The sequence below is a fragment of the Glossina fuscipes genome, unplaced genomic scaffold (genome assembly GCF_014805625.2).
Source record: "Glossina fuscipes isolate IAEA_lab_2018 unplaced genomic scaffold, Yale_Gfus_2 28, whole genome shotgun sequence".
In the NCBI taxonomy this organism is placed as follows: Eukaryota; Metazoa; Arthropoda; class Insecta; order Diptera; family Glossinidae; genus Glossina; species Glossina fuscipes.
The window spans coordinates 14,101,714-14,113,517 of record NW_023998423.1 but is presented as its reverse complement, the minus strand read 5'-3'; the positions used below and the strand labels follow the sequence as shown (position 1 = coordinate 14,113,517).

At 33.4% G+C, this 11,804-nt stretch overlaps 2 protein-coding genes across 2 annotated transcripts; both read right to left on the bottom strand.

Moving 5' to 3' along the window:
• Positions 1-5,888: 5,888 nt before the first annotated feature.
• On the bottom strand, positions 5,889-8,384 carry LOC119636824 (transmembrane protein 41 homolog). The gene has a single exon (XM_038032477.1). It carries the CDS (start codon positions 8,240-8,242, stop codon positions 7,397-7,399), a length of 846 nt encoding a protein of 281 aa, XP_037888405.1. The 5' UTR covers positions 8,243-8,384; the 3' UTR covers positions 5,889-7,396.
• Positions 8,385-10,019: 1,635 nt separating this feature from the next.
• On the bottom strand, positions 10,020-10,856 carry LOC119636825 (ubiquitin-conjugating enzyme E2 E1-like). Its single transcript, XM_038032479.1, has one exon. The coding sequence runs from the start codon at positions 10,726-10,728 to the stop codon at positions 10,048-10,050; it is 681 nt and encodes a 226-aa protein (XP_037888407.1). The 5' UTR covers positions 10,729-10,856; the 3' UTR covers positions 10,020-10,047.
• Positions 10,857-11,804: the final 948 nt, after the last annotated feature.

Below are 11,804 nucleotides of genomic sequence, written 5' to 3'. Positions count from 1 at the left end.
AGAAAAGTGGCTCGTTATATAGCAAAAAGCAAGTCTTATTTCCAATTCCATTCCATTGTGAAAGTTTGTCCATGACAGTAATTTAACATAGGCGTTAACGTTCTCAGAGAAAGCAATCCTTGATACGGTAAAAATGTTCAATTTTCGTTAAGTTATGATGAAAATTGATTTATCAGAGTAATTTGACATAAAAGTTAAGTGTATCGAATTTGATATTAAATGCGAGGACTTGGAAAGTGGAGGGCAAGTGGAGGGACAAGTGAAACTGTCATTGTGTATTATGCGACAACAATCCGCTTCATGTGGATATCAAATGAAATGAGAGAGCGGATGGTATGTGCTTAACTAAATATAGCGGACGCGGCGATGTGGCGAAATAATTTCATACCAAGATGGGTTACACATAAAAAAATTTGCAGAGTGGAAGTCGAATTGTAGTCAGCTTGCAAGTATAAAAAAAAAAAAAAAAATGATATAAAAAACTGTTTAAATAATTTTATATTGTTTAATAAACTTAACGATGCATAATAATTGTTTACCGGTGTCACATTTACGTGATAACGCATGAAAGCTTGAGGCTATTTAGAGAAATTGAATTTTCTACACATTAAAATCTGAAATGCCCCAAGTGCCAAGCTTTTATTGATAGGCACATCCAAATGACTCTAGGAAAAAATTATTTTTCACCGTTTAATTCATTAAAATAATTTTAAATATTTATGCAAAATGTTTTTTTAATTTGTTTTCTTTACAAATATATTTAGACTTTGGGTCATCATTATCATGGGATTCGGATATCGACATCAATTCGGTTTACATTTCATGTATGATACACGTTTTCCTTGACATGACAGAATGCGAAAACAATCTGCAGTAAAGGCCAATGCAGAAAGATAAACCGTTTCGTTTTCGCTACTGTTCCTGCTTGGCGGATTGTTCGGTGATAAAAAATGAAAATAGAATAGAAAGCCTGCCTTTCGTTAAGCTGAAAGAACCTTAACTTAATTTGAAAGAATTACATATAAATAATTTGCAAAGTACCAGCAAGTATTTAAGCTTGCGTGAAACTCATTTTCCATTCGGGTTTTGTAAGGGTTTGAGATGTGTTTGTCTATTTTTTGTAACTGCTGCAAAGTTGTTGGGTATAAAACCGAGCTTAATATCCATTAGCTTGATATTCAGAAAGTTTATCTGATTTATGGCTTTTTTAGTTAGTCTGACTGGTTATCCCTCGCTTTAAAATTGCGGGTGGGTTCCTAAAGTCGCTTAATTTTATCGTTATAAAGGCGAAAAAAAAAAAGTTTCTTGAAATCATATTCGATACGGCGCTTGTACTTGGCCAAATACATGCCCGTGCACCAGCAACAGCTTGCTTGCCTTTTTCCATGCACGATGTAAGCGCTGTGTGGCTTAATTATATCCCATTAGGTAATATAAATATCAGATAACAAATAAAAGCACTATAGTGGAACACGAGCTACCACTATAGCGGAACACGAGCCTACGCTACGTTATTTGTACAACGATTTTTCAAAATAACTTGTTATATCGGACGCATGCATCGGTGCATAAAATTCTATGAAAAGACTTCGGCCCAATGGTGAAACGGACAGACGGACAGACCAGTTTGGATACATTCCGGGAGTGACCCTCATTCAGAAAGTGATTCTGAATCGTTGGTATAATTAATGGAGGATCTATATCAAATCATTCTGGTTGTTACTCACACACACGCAAAAACTTATTATATACAACTTGCTATATATTAATAATATATACACATATACTTCACTCTTTTTTTTTGCCTTCTTTTGAGAGTTTACGCTTACAAATTGGTGTAACTGGGTTAACAGCGGGTGCACAAGTTATTATTCCTTCCATGTTAATGCTGCTTGGTTTGATTTTCCATTACTTTTCTGCATTTCTTTTAAAAAACTTAGTGTAAAGCAGAGCGAGTTGAATAACGGCATTTATTGAGAATAAGCATTATAGTTATTTAGGTTTGTGGATGCCAGTACTATTCCTTATTCTGTAAATCTGCTGGTACTAGCAAAGCTGTGCGCTTGTACATGCAAGTACTGCTTTAACCCAATGCCATCTCGATTGCATTCTTCTTTGCCGCACTACTGAGCTTTTCATTACTGTAAGCTTGGGTGTGACTAATGTGACAGTATATTGGTTACAAATCTTATATTTGGCCTGATGATCAGAATATCGGGAGAGAGGTAGCCCCCTTTAACGAAACGATTATATGTGAACAGTGGGTAATTCACACATTGAGACTCACATAGATCTCATCGCTCCTCAAAACGCTACAGATAACGTTATACGATATGTTCCAATCGTTTCTTTGCACGACTTACTTCACACTTTATGTGCGATGAATTTAGTACGCAAGACAAAGTTTGTAGATATGTTAATGAATAAAATTCAATTATAAATAAGAAAAAACTTTCTGTGATATACGTTATATCAACTACCGTTAAGCTTTGTTCATTCCATGCATATTCCTGCAACGTCATACAAATGAATTGAAAAACTCAGCATACCAATGCGGGGTTGAAAGGTATCAAAAAACAAGAATAATAACTATTGCCAAGTATCGAATGCCGAAAAGAAGTTGAAGGCGGCTTATAACTATTTCAGTGTTTGTAACTATGCGGTGTGCTCTGTGCATGTGCATGTGAACTTTACTATCGTATTCCATGTTAAACGGAAGTTGTACCGCATGCAGTCAAACACATACGAGACCACGCACACAAATATAACCATTACCAGAGAACGAGTGTCGGCTGAGAAATAAAAAGAAAACAGTGAGAAAGAAAAATAAAATCTTGTAGTTTTGCAAACAAAAACTGGTAGAGCTTGGGCTTGTTAAGAACGCCTTACATACGCCGTCAATGTAATATAAAATCATAAGTGTTTATATGCATGCATGTATGTTACGTACAGTCGTGTGCTTACGCTTAGGGCAACCAGCTTTTTTGTTGTTCATCAAAATTTGTTTTATTCTTTCTTTTATTTTATTTTCTTTTATTCCATATTCCTTTTCTTTATCTTAAGTCCTCTTTGCTACTACTATACATGTAAGTTGTTGTTGTCTTGCAAAAAGCAAATGAAGGCAGAAAAAGTTGTACTTATGTTAAACATTTTTATAACATGTTCTGAAATTTCAGATTAACTTACCATGACTTTGTCGTCATTGTGTTGTGTTTTTTTTTTTTGTTTTTTTTTTTTGTTCATATATACATACAGGCAACCACATGCATTTATACGTAGCCAAATGCAAAAAGAAACCCATATACGCCATACATGTTATGTGCAGATGGAAGCGAAAGAGAAGAGAAACGAAAAAAGAAAATTAAAGAAAATAAAAAAGTCCTTTACAAGTTTTCGGGGTTCTTCGAGAGAAAAGTGTGAACTTATTTCATTCTTTTTCCTTTCTTTTTTTTTTGTTTTTTTTTTTTTTGCTTTTTGAAAAGATTTCGTATATGCGATGGGTCTGTATTACACGTACGTATATTACTGACGACTTTGCATTTCCGGTATATTCTTATGCCTTCTTCAGGTTCATTTCTTGTCGGTGGTGACTGGTGGCTGGTGGCTGATGCAGCTTTTGAATTTTAACAATTGCATGGATGTGTACCAACAGCGACCGACTGCCCGCCTTCGCAGTCAATCTCAGTGTTAAACAAAATTGAGTTAAGTTGAGGCATGTAGTTGAGGGTGTTTACAGCATGTAGTAAAACACTTGTAGTGTTATACTAACAATCATTTCTCTTTTTTTTGTTGTTGGCATCACTTATGTATGTAAGTAATCAAACACATACATTTATGCGTACTCGTATGTTGAGAATTTCATATATATATTTATATGTGTATATATGTATAATTAATATATATATATATATATTTATATATATTTGTAAATTAAGTTGTAAACGCTGGAAGTTGTTTATGAGGGATTGGTACTGCCGCCGCTGCTGGTGCACGTTAAACTTCTTAATTAAAAATTATTGTTGACACTTATATACACATACAAACATAATATAATAGCTTGACAGTTGTGTGTGTTTAGTTCAAGAATACATAAATATTTATTTAAATTTAGACTATAGATGCAAACACGCACACACACACACATCTATGTATATACATATGCATTTGCAAACCATCAGTTAAGTATAAAGTTTTGAGATTTTCAACGAGAGAGTGGCTTGAGACTGAGTGTCGCTTAATACGGGTGATATTGTTAATTTAGTTTTAAAACATTCTTTTGCATAACAAATTTCTAAGCATAACCACACAAACACACACACACACATACATATACATATATATAAATATATATATATAAGTATTTATATATAAGTATATATATATATATATGTATACACACACAACCATTTATTCAAATTTTCAACAGAAACATGCATATGCATGTCTTTGAGTTTTAACATTCAAATTAAAAACGTCTCATTTACATTGTTTGTCATTGTGAATTGCTTTTGATGGAATTTTTATGAACACATTAACAAATCTGAATAAATGTAAGAGACAAAGAGGGCGATGCAGATGTTGGCAGAGAGCGAGGGACAGAGAAAAACAAAGAAAAAAACCTATTTAATTTTATATATACATATATATATATATATATATATATATGTATGTATGTATATATGCATATTTATATATATTTGTAAATGCTTGCATATAGTCAAGGAATAAGATTCCTTTACCATGATATATATGCAAATTTATTACGAATGTTAGAAATTTGCACTAACGGAAAATTCGAAAGGTAATTTATTCGAATTTCGTTGTGAATTCTTAATTTTTATATTAATTTCTGTGTTCCGACATAAATAGCCATTTTCGTTTAAAATTTTCTTCATTCTTTTTATTTTTTTTTTATTCAATTCTCTTATAACGTTTAGCTTAAGTCGGATGTGGAACATATTATTAATAATTTGCAATACTCATACGTACCGGTTCACGTTCATATAGAACAAAAAAAAAAAAACATTAATGATAAGAGGAATCATTGTAAGCTGTTTAAAAATTTGTTTTTTAGTTGAGGTAAGGGATATTTTGAAGCTTCTAGAATATGTGAAAAAAAATTCATTAACTGCAAAAAATATTTTTAGATAAATTTTTCTACTCTTTCGCAGGTGTTTCGAAAATATTGTCTTGTTCTTCTTCTTCACGTTCTATTATTCAGCAAAGTAACAATCGAAAATTCGCTGGAATGTGTTAAAAAAGGCCTTATGTGAACAAAGAGTTCTTTGTTTGGACCTTAGTAATGGTGGGGTTTAGATTTGCTATATGACGTTATTATCTGTTTATTTTATTGATTGTTTGATTAACGATTTGTTTTTTTAATTTGGCCTGTTATACGTCTGTCACGTTAGTTTTTTTTATCGTTTTTATCAAATAACGCATATAACTCGTCCGTCACGTAGGATAGAACAAAAGTGCGAGGAGTAAATTCCGATATGTAAAATGTAATATGGCATATGAGTATAAAAAGTCATATGAAGGAATTGATCGGTGTGAGAGCAAAAAAGTGTAAAAGAGAGTAGGTTCATAAATTGACTGTAAACGCTAATATGACTCGATGGTATAATTTAAAAAACGCAAAAGATTACGACGTAGGCTGTTAAATGGCGAGAAATCAAAATGTCAAGAATGCTGTGGTCGCGAAGATCACATATACTTAATTGGCGAAGTGTGAAATGGCGAATAGAAGTGGTAAAATTCGGACAGACAAAAAGAGTCTATATAAAGCGTACTTTCACTTACCATGCTGTTGACCAGATATGCTTTCAGTGCTTTTCCCATAAAACTGAAAGTTTAAAAAGACCTTATTGGCTATGAATTCGGCCATAGAATTATGTTTTATGCAATATGTTTTCGTATTAAATTTCTTCCACCATTTGATAAACGCGGATCTTTGACAAATGCAGCACCAAAGGGATTTTCGAGGAAAAAATGGTTAGAATGTTTGAATATGAAAGAACTTTTTCGTACTTCGGGATTCACAAAGCAACGTAAGGAAAAGAAATGTTGAGAAAATTTTTTTTGAAATTATAATGCGGTAAAAACGAAATTGATGGCAATGCTAAAATAATGAACTCTTGCTTTATCTCCCTCCTGTTTGTTCTTCACTTCTGATCAAACATGTGCTAGCGCTGTCGCTTTGCCTGCATAAATATAAATTAGAAATAAAGCTAAGAATGAAATAAATTGAATCGATATTTTTTCAAAATATCGCAACTGCAATGAAAGGCCATGCCTATAATGCTTTTTAAGATTTTAAGCTCGTTTTCCTAGAAGCAAGATTTTTTCGAACGGCCGGCATGACCACTTCTACAATATTCATTCTTCTCGCTGAAGTTCTTTACAATATTTAAAGACAAAATATCTGCGAAGAAATCGTCGAATTCGTTCAACAATTTTTTTCTAATAAAAGATTTTTCATCCAATCGGTCACCAATCAAACAACGCTACGTTTCTGCGCTATCCGTAAACGCTGTAGATTAAACATTAAGTAATATTAAGAGTTTTTTTTCGCAGATTCCGAATTGCATCAAAGACGGTCAACGCCATAGTTTCTTAAATGAAAAGTGTTCACAGTGTTTTCTTTATTTTTTTTTTTAATACTCACATATGCTTAGCAATTTCCACGAATATCATGATTTTACTAACTTTCCTTTTACCTTGAAAAGAATTACCAGAACAAATTATTGTACAGGTTTCTCCTAATCTAAGTAGTAAAAATGCCATAGTCGGCCACGGCCCGTCATTACGTAACCTGCATCAGTTCAGGCATTGCATACAAAGTGGTCGAAAAGCTACCCGATATCTTATAAATGGGAACCTGTAAAGATTCAAGTAAGAAACTAAAACGGACTGACGGACAGACAAGCTTTGATCAATTTAGGAAGTGACTCCGGAACGATAGACGCAATAAAAGGATCTTTCAAGTTTTTCTGTGCATTGCTTACGTTCGTACAATCGTAATATACCCTTGTGTAGGGTATAGAATGAATGAAATAAAATGTATATAATGACACCAATGATTATGTTTTAAAGTAAAAATCTTAAAATACATAGAAAAACACCTTGTTCAGATTTTGGAAGTTCACATTCGATATATGGCAGCAATCGCAAAATATGTTTTTTTCTTCGTTCACCCATTTTATCGTGCCGCTATAGCTGGCAATTTTGTATCTATTGTTTCAATCGCTTTCTCCTTTTGTTTTTGTAATTTATGTCAAAGAAAAAACTGAAAATTTTAAAGTTGTACAATAAAGAAAAAATATAAATTTCTTGAAATGCAATCAATTCGATGATCGTTTGAAAATCAAAATTATTCGCCTTCTCTTCGGCAAATTTATTGTGTCTTCTTTTTAAGTTTATTCTTTAGAATGCCCGGCACCAATGACAGACAAGCGCATATTGTTAATATACCCATTGAGGTCCAAGAGAATGCATCGCTAGTATTGCTCATCTTTTGTAATGTTTTACCCGCTTGAATAGCTATCATCGAAGGTGGCGCAACGCCGCAGAACGTGCCCAGTGTGAAAGGGTAGATTGGTACACCAATAATCGGAGCAGCTAAATTAATAAACCAATTGGGCAGAATCGGTGACATACGTACAAATAACATATAGTTGAAGAGATTGTCACGATGATTTTCAATCTGTTTAGACCACTCGCTGATCTTTTTGGGCCAAAAATATTTTATCAAACGTCTACCGATTAAACTGGATAGACAATAGCATAACGTGGCACCCAAGGTTGAGCAGAAGCAAATAAGAAACAAAGCTACCGGAAAACGATATAAAAATCCAAGCAAAATCGAAAGAAATATTGATCCCGGAATGGCAAATGTCTGCAAGAATATATACGCGGCTACCACGCCAAACATCACTTGAAAGTAATACATATCCTTATAGCGATCCAATACTTTGCCCAACATCTTTGCACCTTGTATATCACGTGGTATTTTCATGTGCTGCTTTTCCGATTCATTTAACTCGGGACATATCATGTAAATGTAGCGCATGACCGCGAAAGATATCATAAAAACGCCAGCCAATATGATTAAGGATTTTTCGATCGTCAAACTTTCGGCCGCACACGTTGGTTGCTTTCGATGTTGACGTTTCACTAACGCTCTACGTTCGGCGTCTATGTGCTGTTGTTCTTGCTCTTTTAGGTTTGCCGATATTGACATAACTGTGACGGTCGATTTTGAATTGATTTATTTTCCTTAGACAGATCCAAGCCCAGGGGCTTCACTAGAAACGATATATTCACAAAATTGCACAAAGATTGTATTTAAAAAATGTTCTAAAGCTTGTAAAAAGAAAAAATATATATGTATACATATATACATATGTTTCTTTCAGTATTGAATAATTTTATAATTCCATCAGAAATTTTTCTTTGGTATGTAGAGTACGAAAAGCGAGTTTTTATACTAAAAATTGTTTTATAAAAAAAGGCTTTGATTTTTTCTTTCTAATCGAAATATTGTTGTTAAAGGATATAACTATCGTTTCCTTTGTTCTAAAATTCAACTTTACATGTCGCAAACTGTCCAAGCACAAGAAAACAATCTGGCCAATGAATAGAAAATGAAAAAAGCAACGACCTTGAAGCGATAAATCAGCAATACTTTGAAAATATAACCAGAAATTTTTTCGAAAAATTGATTTAAAAAAATTATGCCGTCGGTATTAATTTCCTTTTTCCCTTTTATGTTGCTCGTAAATCGACGATAGATGCGAAAAGTTTTAATTGGTTAAAAAAGTCTCCCCATCATCACTAGATAACGTTATTATTATGGAGCTACTGTTCAGATGAAAATAGAAATTATCTGCAAACGTTCGTAAATGTGACTTCAAGAAGAACGTTTTCAAGCTTTTGTTTTGCTCTACCATACATGTAAGTGATGGGCGTTTCAGGTTTGGTTTAAGGATGGTTAACATTGTAAATAAACTGATCCTTTTTTACATCTTTCATAACTACTTGAGCGAAACAAGAGCAAGAAAATTTCGTAAACAAGATGTTGCTTAGCGATGTGAGGGCTTTATATATGAATTGTTTTTGGTCGTACACTTTATATTTGAAAGTAAGTCAAGCTTATCCAGGATAATAGCTTACGCAGTCCCCAGGCAGACATGGCAAGATGGCAAACAAGTCTGTCCGTTTAGGTTCATAATGGAGAAGACGAAGGCGAAAAACGTAGCCAATAAATTAATATATAAATCAATTAAAAAATTGAAGAATGAAAACTGAATGACTATAAAGTCACATGTGCAAGTGTACTTATTAAAGACTCAATATACGCTATTGCGACATGATTGCGTTTTCAAGTTACATTATATTGTACCGTGTAAGAGTCTTTATGTAAATTTTTGCAAGCCTGTATGATCAATCAATCAGTTGATTTTACCTAAACGTAGAACGTGTAGATGATTAGAGAGAAGTTAAGAAAGGAAAAGAAATGAGGAGCGGTCGCAGCTTCCTGGGCCCGTTACCAAGTTTTATCCCTTTAAGGGCTACATGAAGGGATGCTGGGCATACATATTAAACAGCAAGAGGGGTTGAATAAGTAGAAGTGAAAATATCCAGTTACGATTTATAAGGAGGAATCAAGGCAAGCAAGCAAGCAATCAGGTGGAAGGTGAGAATATATTTTACTTGTGATGAGTCTGGCTCTTTTATGAAGGTGCCTCTGAACACCGTTATACTACCTTGCAAATTTTTTCCTTCTTACAGGTAATTAATTGTTCTTCAAAATAATCGTAAGCACAGTCCGATATCGCGCAAGTACTTGATATATATTATATGCTATTAAAATAACATTTGATACATGATTTCAAAAAAAAAAAATATAGTTTTTATATATATTTTATATTGTTTTTAGATTTCTTCTCTCCGCATAAACAAATTAATGTGCTCTGTGCGTGTGTGTAGCGTGTGTGTGTATGTGTTATGTCGCCTGCATTATCTTTTTTAAATACGCTTCTTTTTCTATTCTGTTACATTACTACACGATGCAAATGTTTTCGTCCAAAGTCTAGCAGTTTTATCGTGATTCTCGCGATCCTTCAAATATTGCTTACCGATGCGGTAATCTAAAGGGTCCATGGGATTGCAATCAGCCAAGAGAGAGCATATCGATATCAGTACTTTTGCTATAGTCAACGCCGGTGACCAATTATGTCTAAGAATATCTACACAGATAGCTCCGTGACTATTGACGTTACAATGATAGATACGTGTGCGAAAAGCAACTTTGGGTGGTACAAAGGGATAATTGTGTGATAAGCGCAAGTCTAAAAAGAACGTACCGCCCTCATATACCGTATCCGCTGGTCCTAGTATAACGCAGTCCCATTCGTATAGGTTGTCATCTTTCAGGCCCGCACTATACATGGAAGATCGATCGTTAGCCATTTCGGCTAATTCTCTTTGTATGCGTCTGGCCGATCTGCTTAAAGCCCCAGAGGTTTTCTTTCTTGACTTGGAACTGCTCGCCGTTGACGTGCTAGGATATCCCGCACCAGATTCAACAAAATCAATATCGGCATTATTGACTGGAATGGAATCGGCGGAGTTGTATTCTGTAGCGGGATCTCTGCAATCGCCGACTTCGACTACGTTACTATTATTAGAATCGTCGGTGCTGTTAGTTCGAAACATTGACGACATCACAAGTGTGTAGGTAAATGTACAACAAATTTTGCAAAAATATAATTATCGTTATGTCGTCGATCGATTCAGTGATTTTTTTTAAATTTACTTTTTCTTGTTTAAGAAATAGGCAAGAAAAAAAATGGCAGTAAACTGAAGTGATTTTGTTTTTTTTTTTTTTTTCTTTTATAAAAGAGTAGTTCGTCTATACTTGGTTACTTGATTAATTGGGAAAAAGAAGTTTCTTTAGGGTATTTGCTTAAGGATTTTAATATTTGCATTGATTTCGTCTTTTGTGTTTTTCTACCAGGGCACTAATCATCAACCCAAGCCCCCGCCCCCCCTCTATAACAGGCGAAGATAAGCAGCTATTTCCTTTGAGCGTAAATAATGTAACGTGTTGAGTAGCAGTTTTGTCATCTTGCTCTTGTTTCAAAGATCATTTTTAACTTTTCAATACCGTTACCAGAATTTTATTTAAACGTTGGTAATAAAACGAAATGCTTTTGTATTATATGAACATCACATCGCACGTATCCGGAACACCATGCACACGTACTGCTTATTCTTTTTGTTGCACTTTACTCTAAATTGCACTGCCTTACGTGCAGACTACAAGTTTCTCAAGTATATATATACTACCAAAACTGATGAAAGATTTCCTTCAGTTTTGAGCCAAAATGACACCTTATTCACTTAAATTCATAATTTATATAAGAAAAAAAGAAGTAGAAGAAGAAGAAAAAAAAAAAAAAGAGAATAAAAAACATTTAAATATAAAACAAATACATATCTTGTTTGAGGTAAAATATAATATAATTTCTAAGGCTCCATTTAAAAATTATACATATTTAAATAACGTAGAGCAGGACTTTTCATGAGATTTCAATGTTTCAGAAATTTAGAATAAAATATTTTTGAAAAATGACTCTAAGACAAAAGCATTCATTTATTTTATATATATGTGAAAATAAATTTGATTAAATGTTCAATTTTTCTTTTTATGGATAAATTTCTTCATTTATTTTTTCTTCTTCGGCCTTAAAACCTAAACTCATTTTTTTTTTTTAATTTATTTTGATAAATTTCATAAA

Coding starts and splice junctions, on each gene's coding strand:
- LOC119636824 (XM_038032477.1), bottom strand. CDS start 8,242: ATGTCAATATCGGCAAACCTAAAAGAGCAAGAACAACAGCACATAGAC.
- LOC119636825 (XM_038032479.1), bottom strand. CDS start 10,728: ATGTCGTCAATGTTTCGAACTAACAGCACCGACGATTCTAATAATAGT.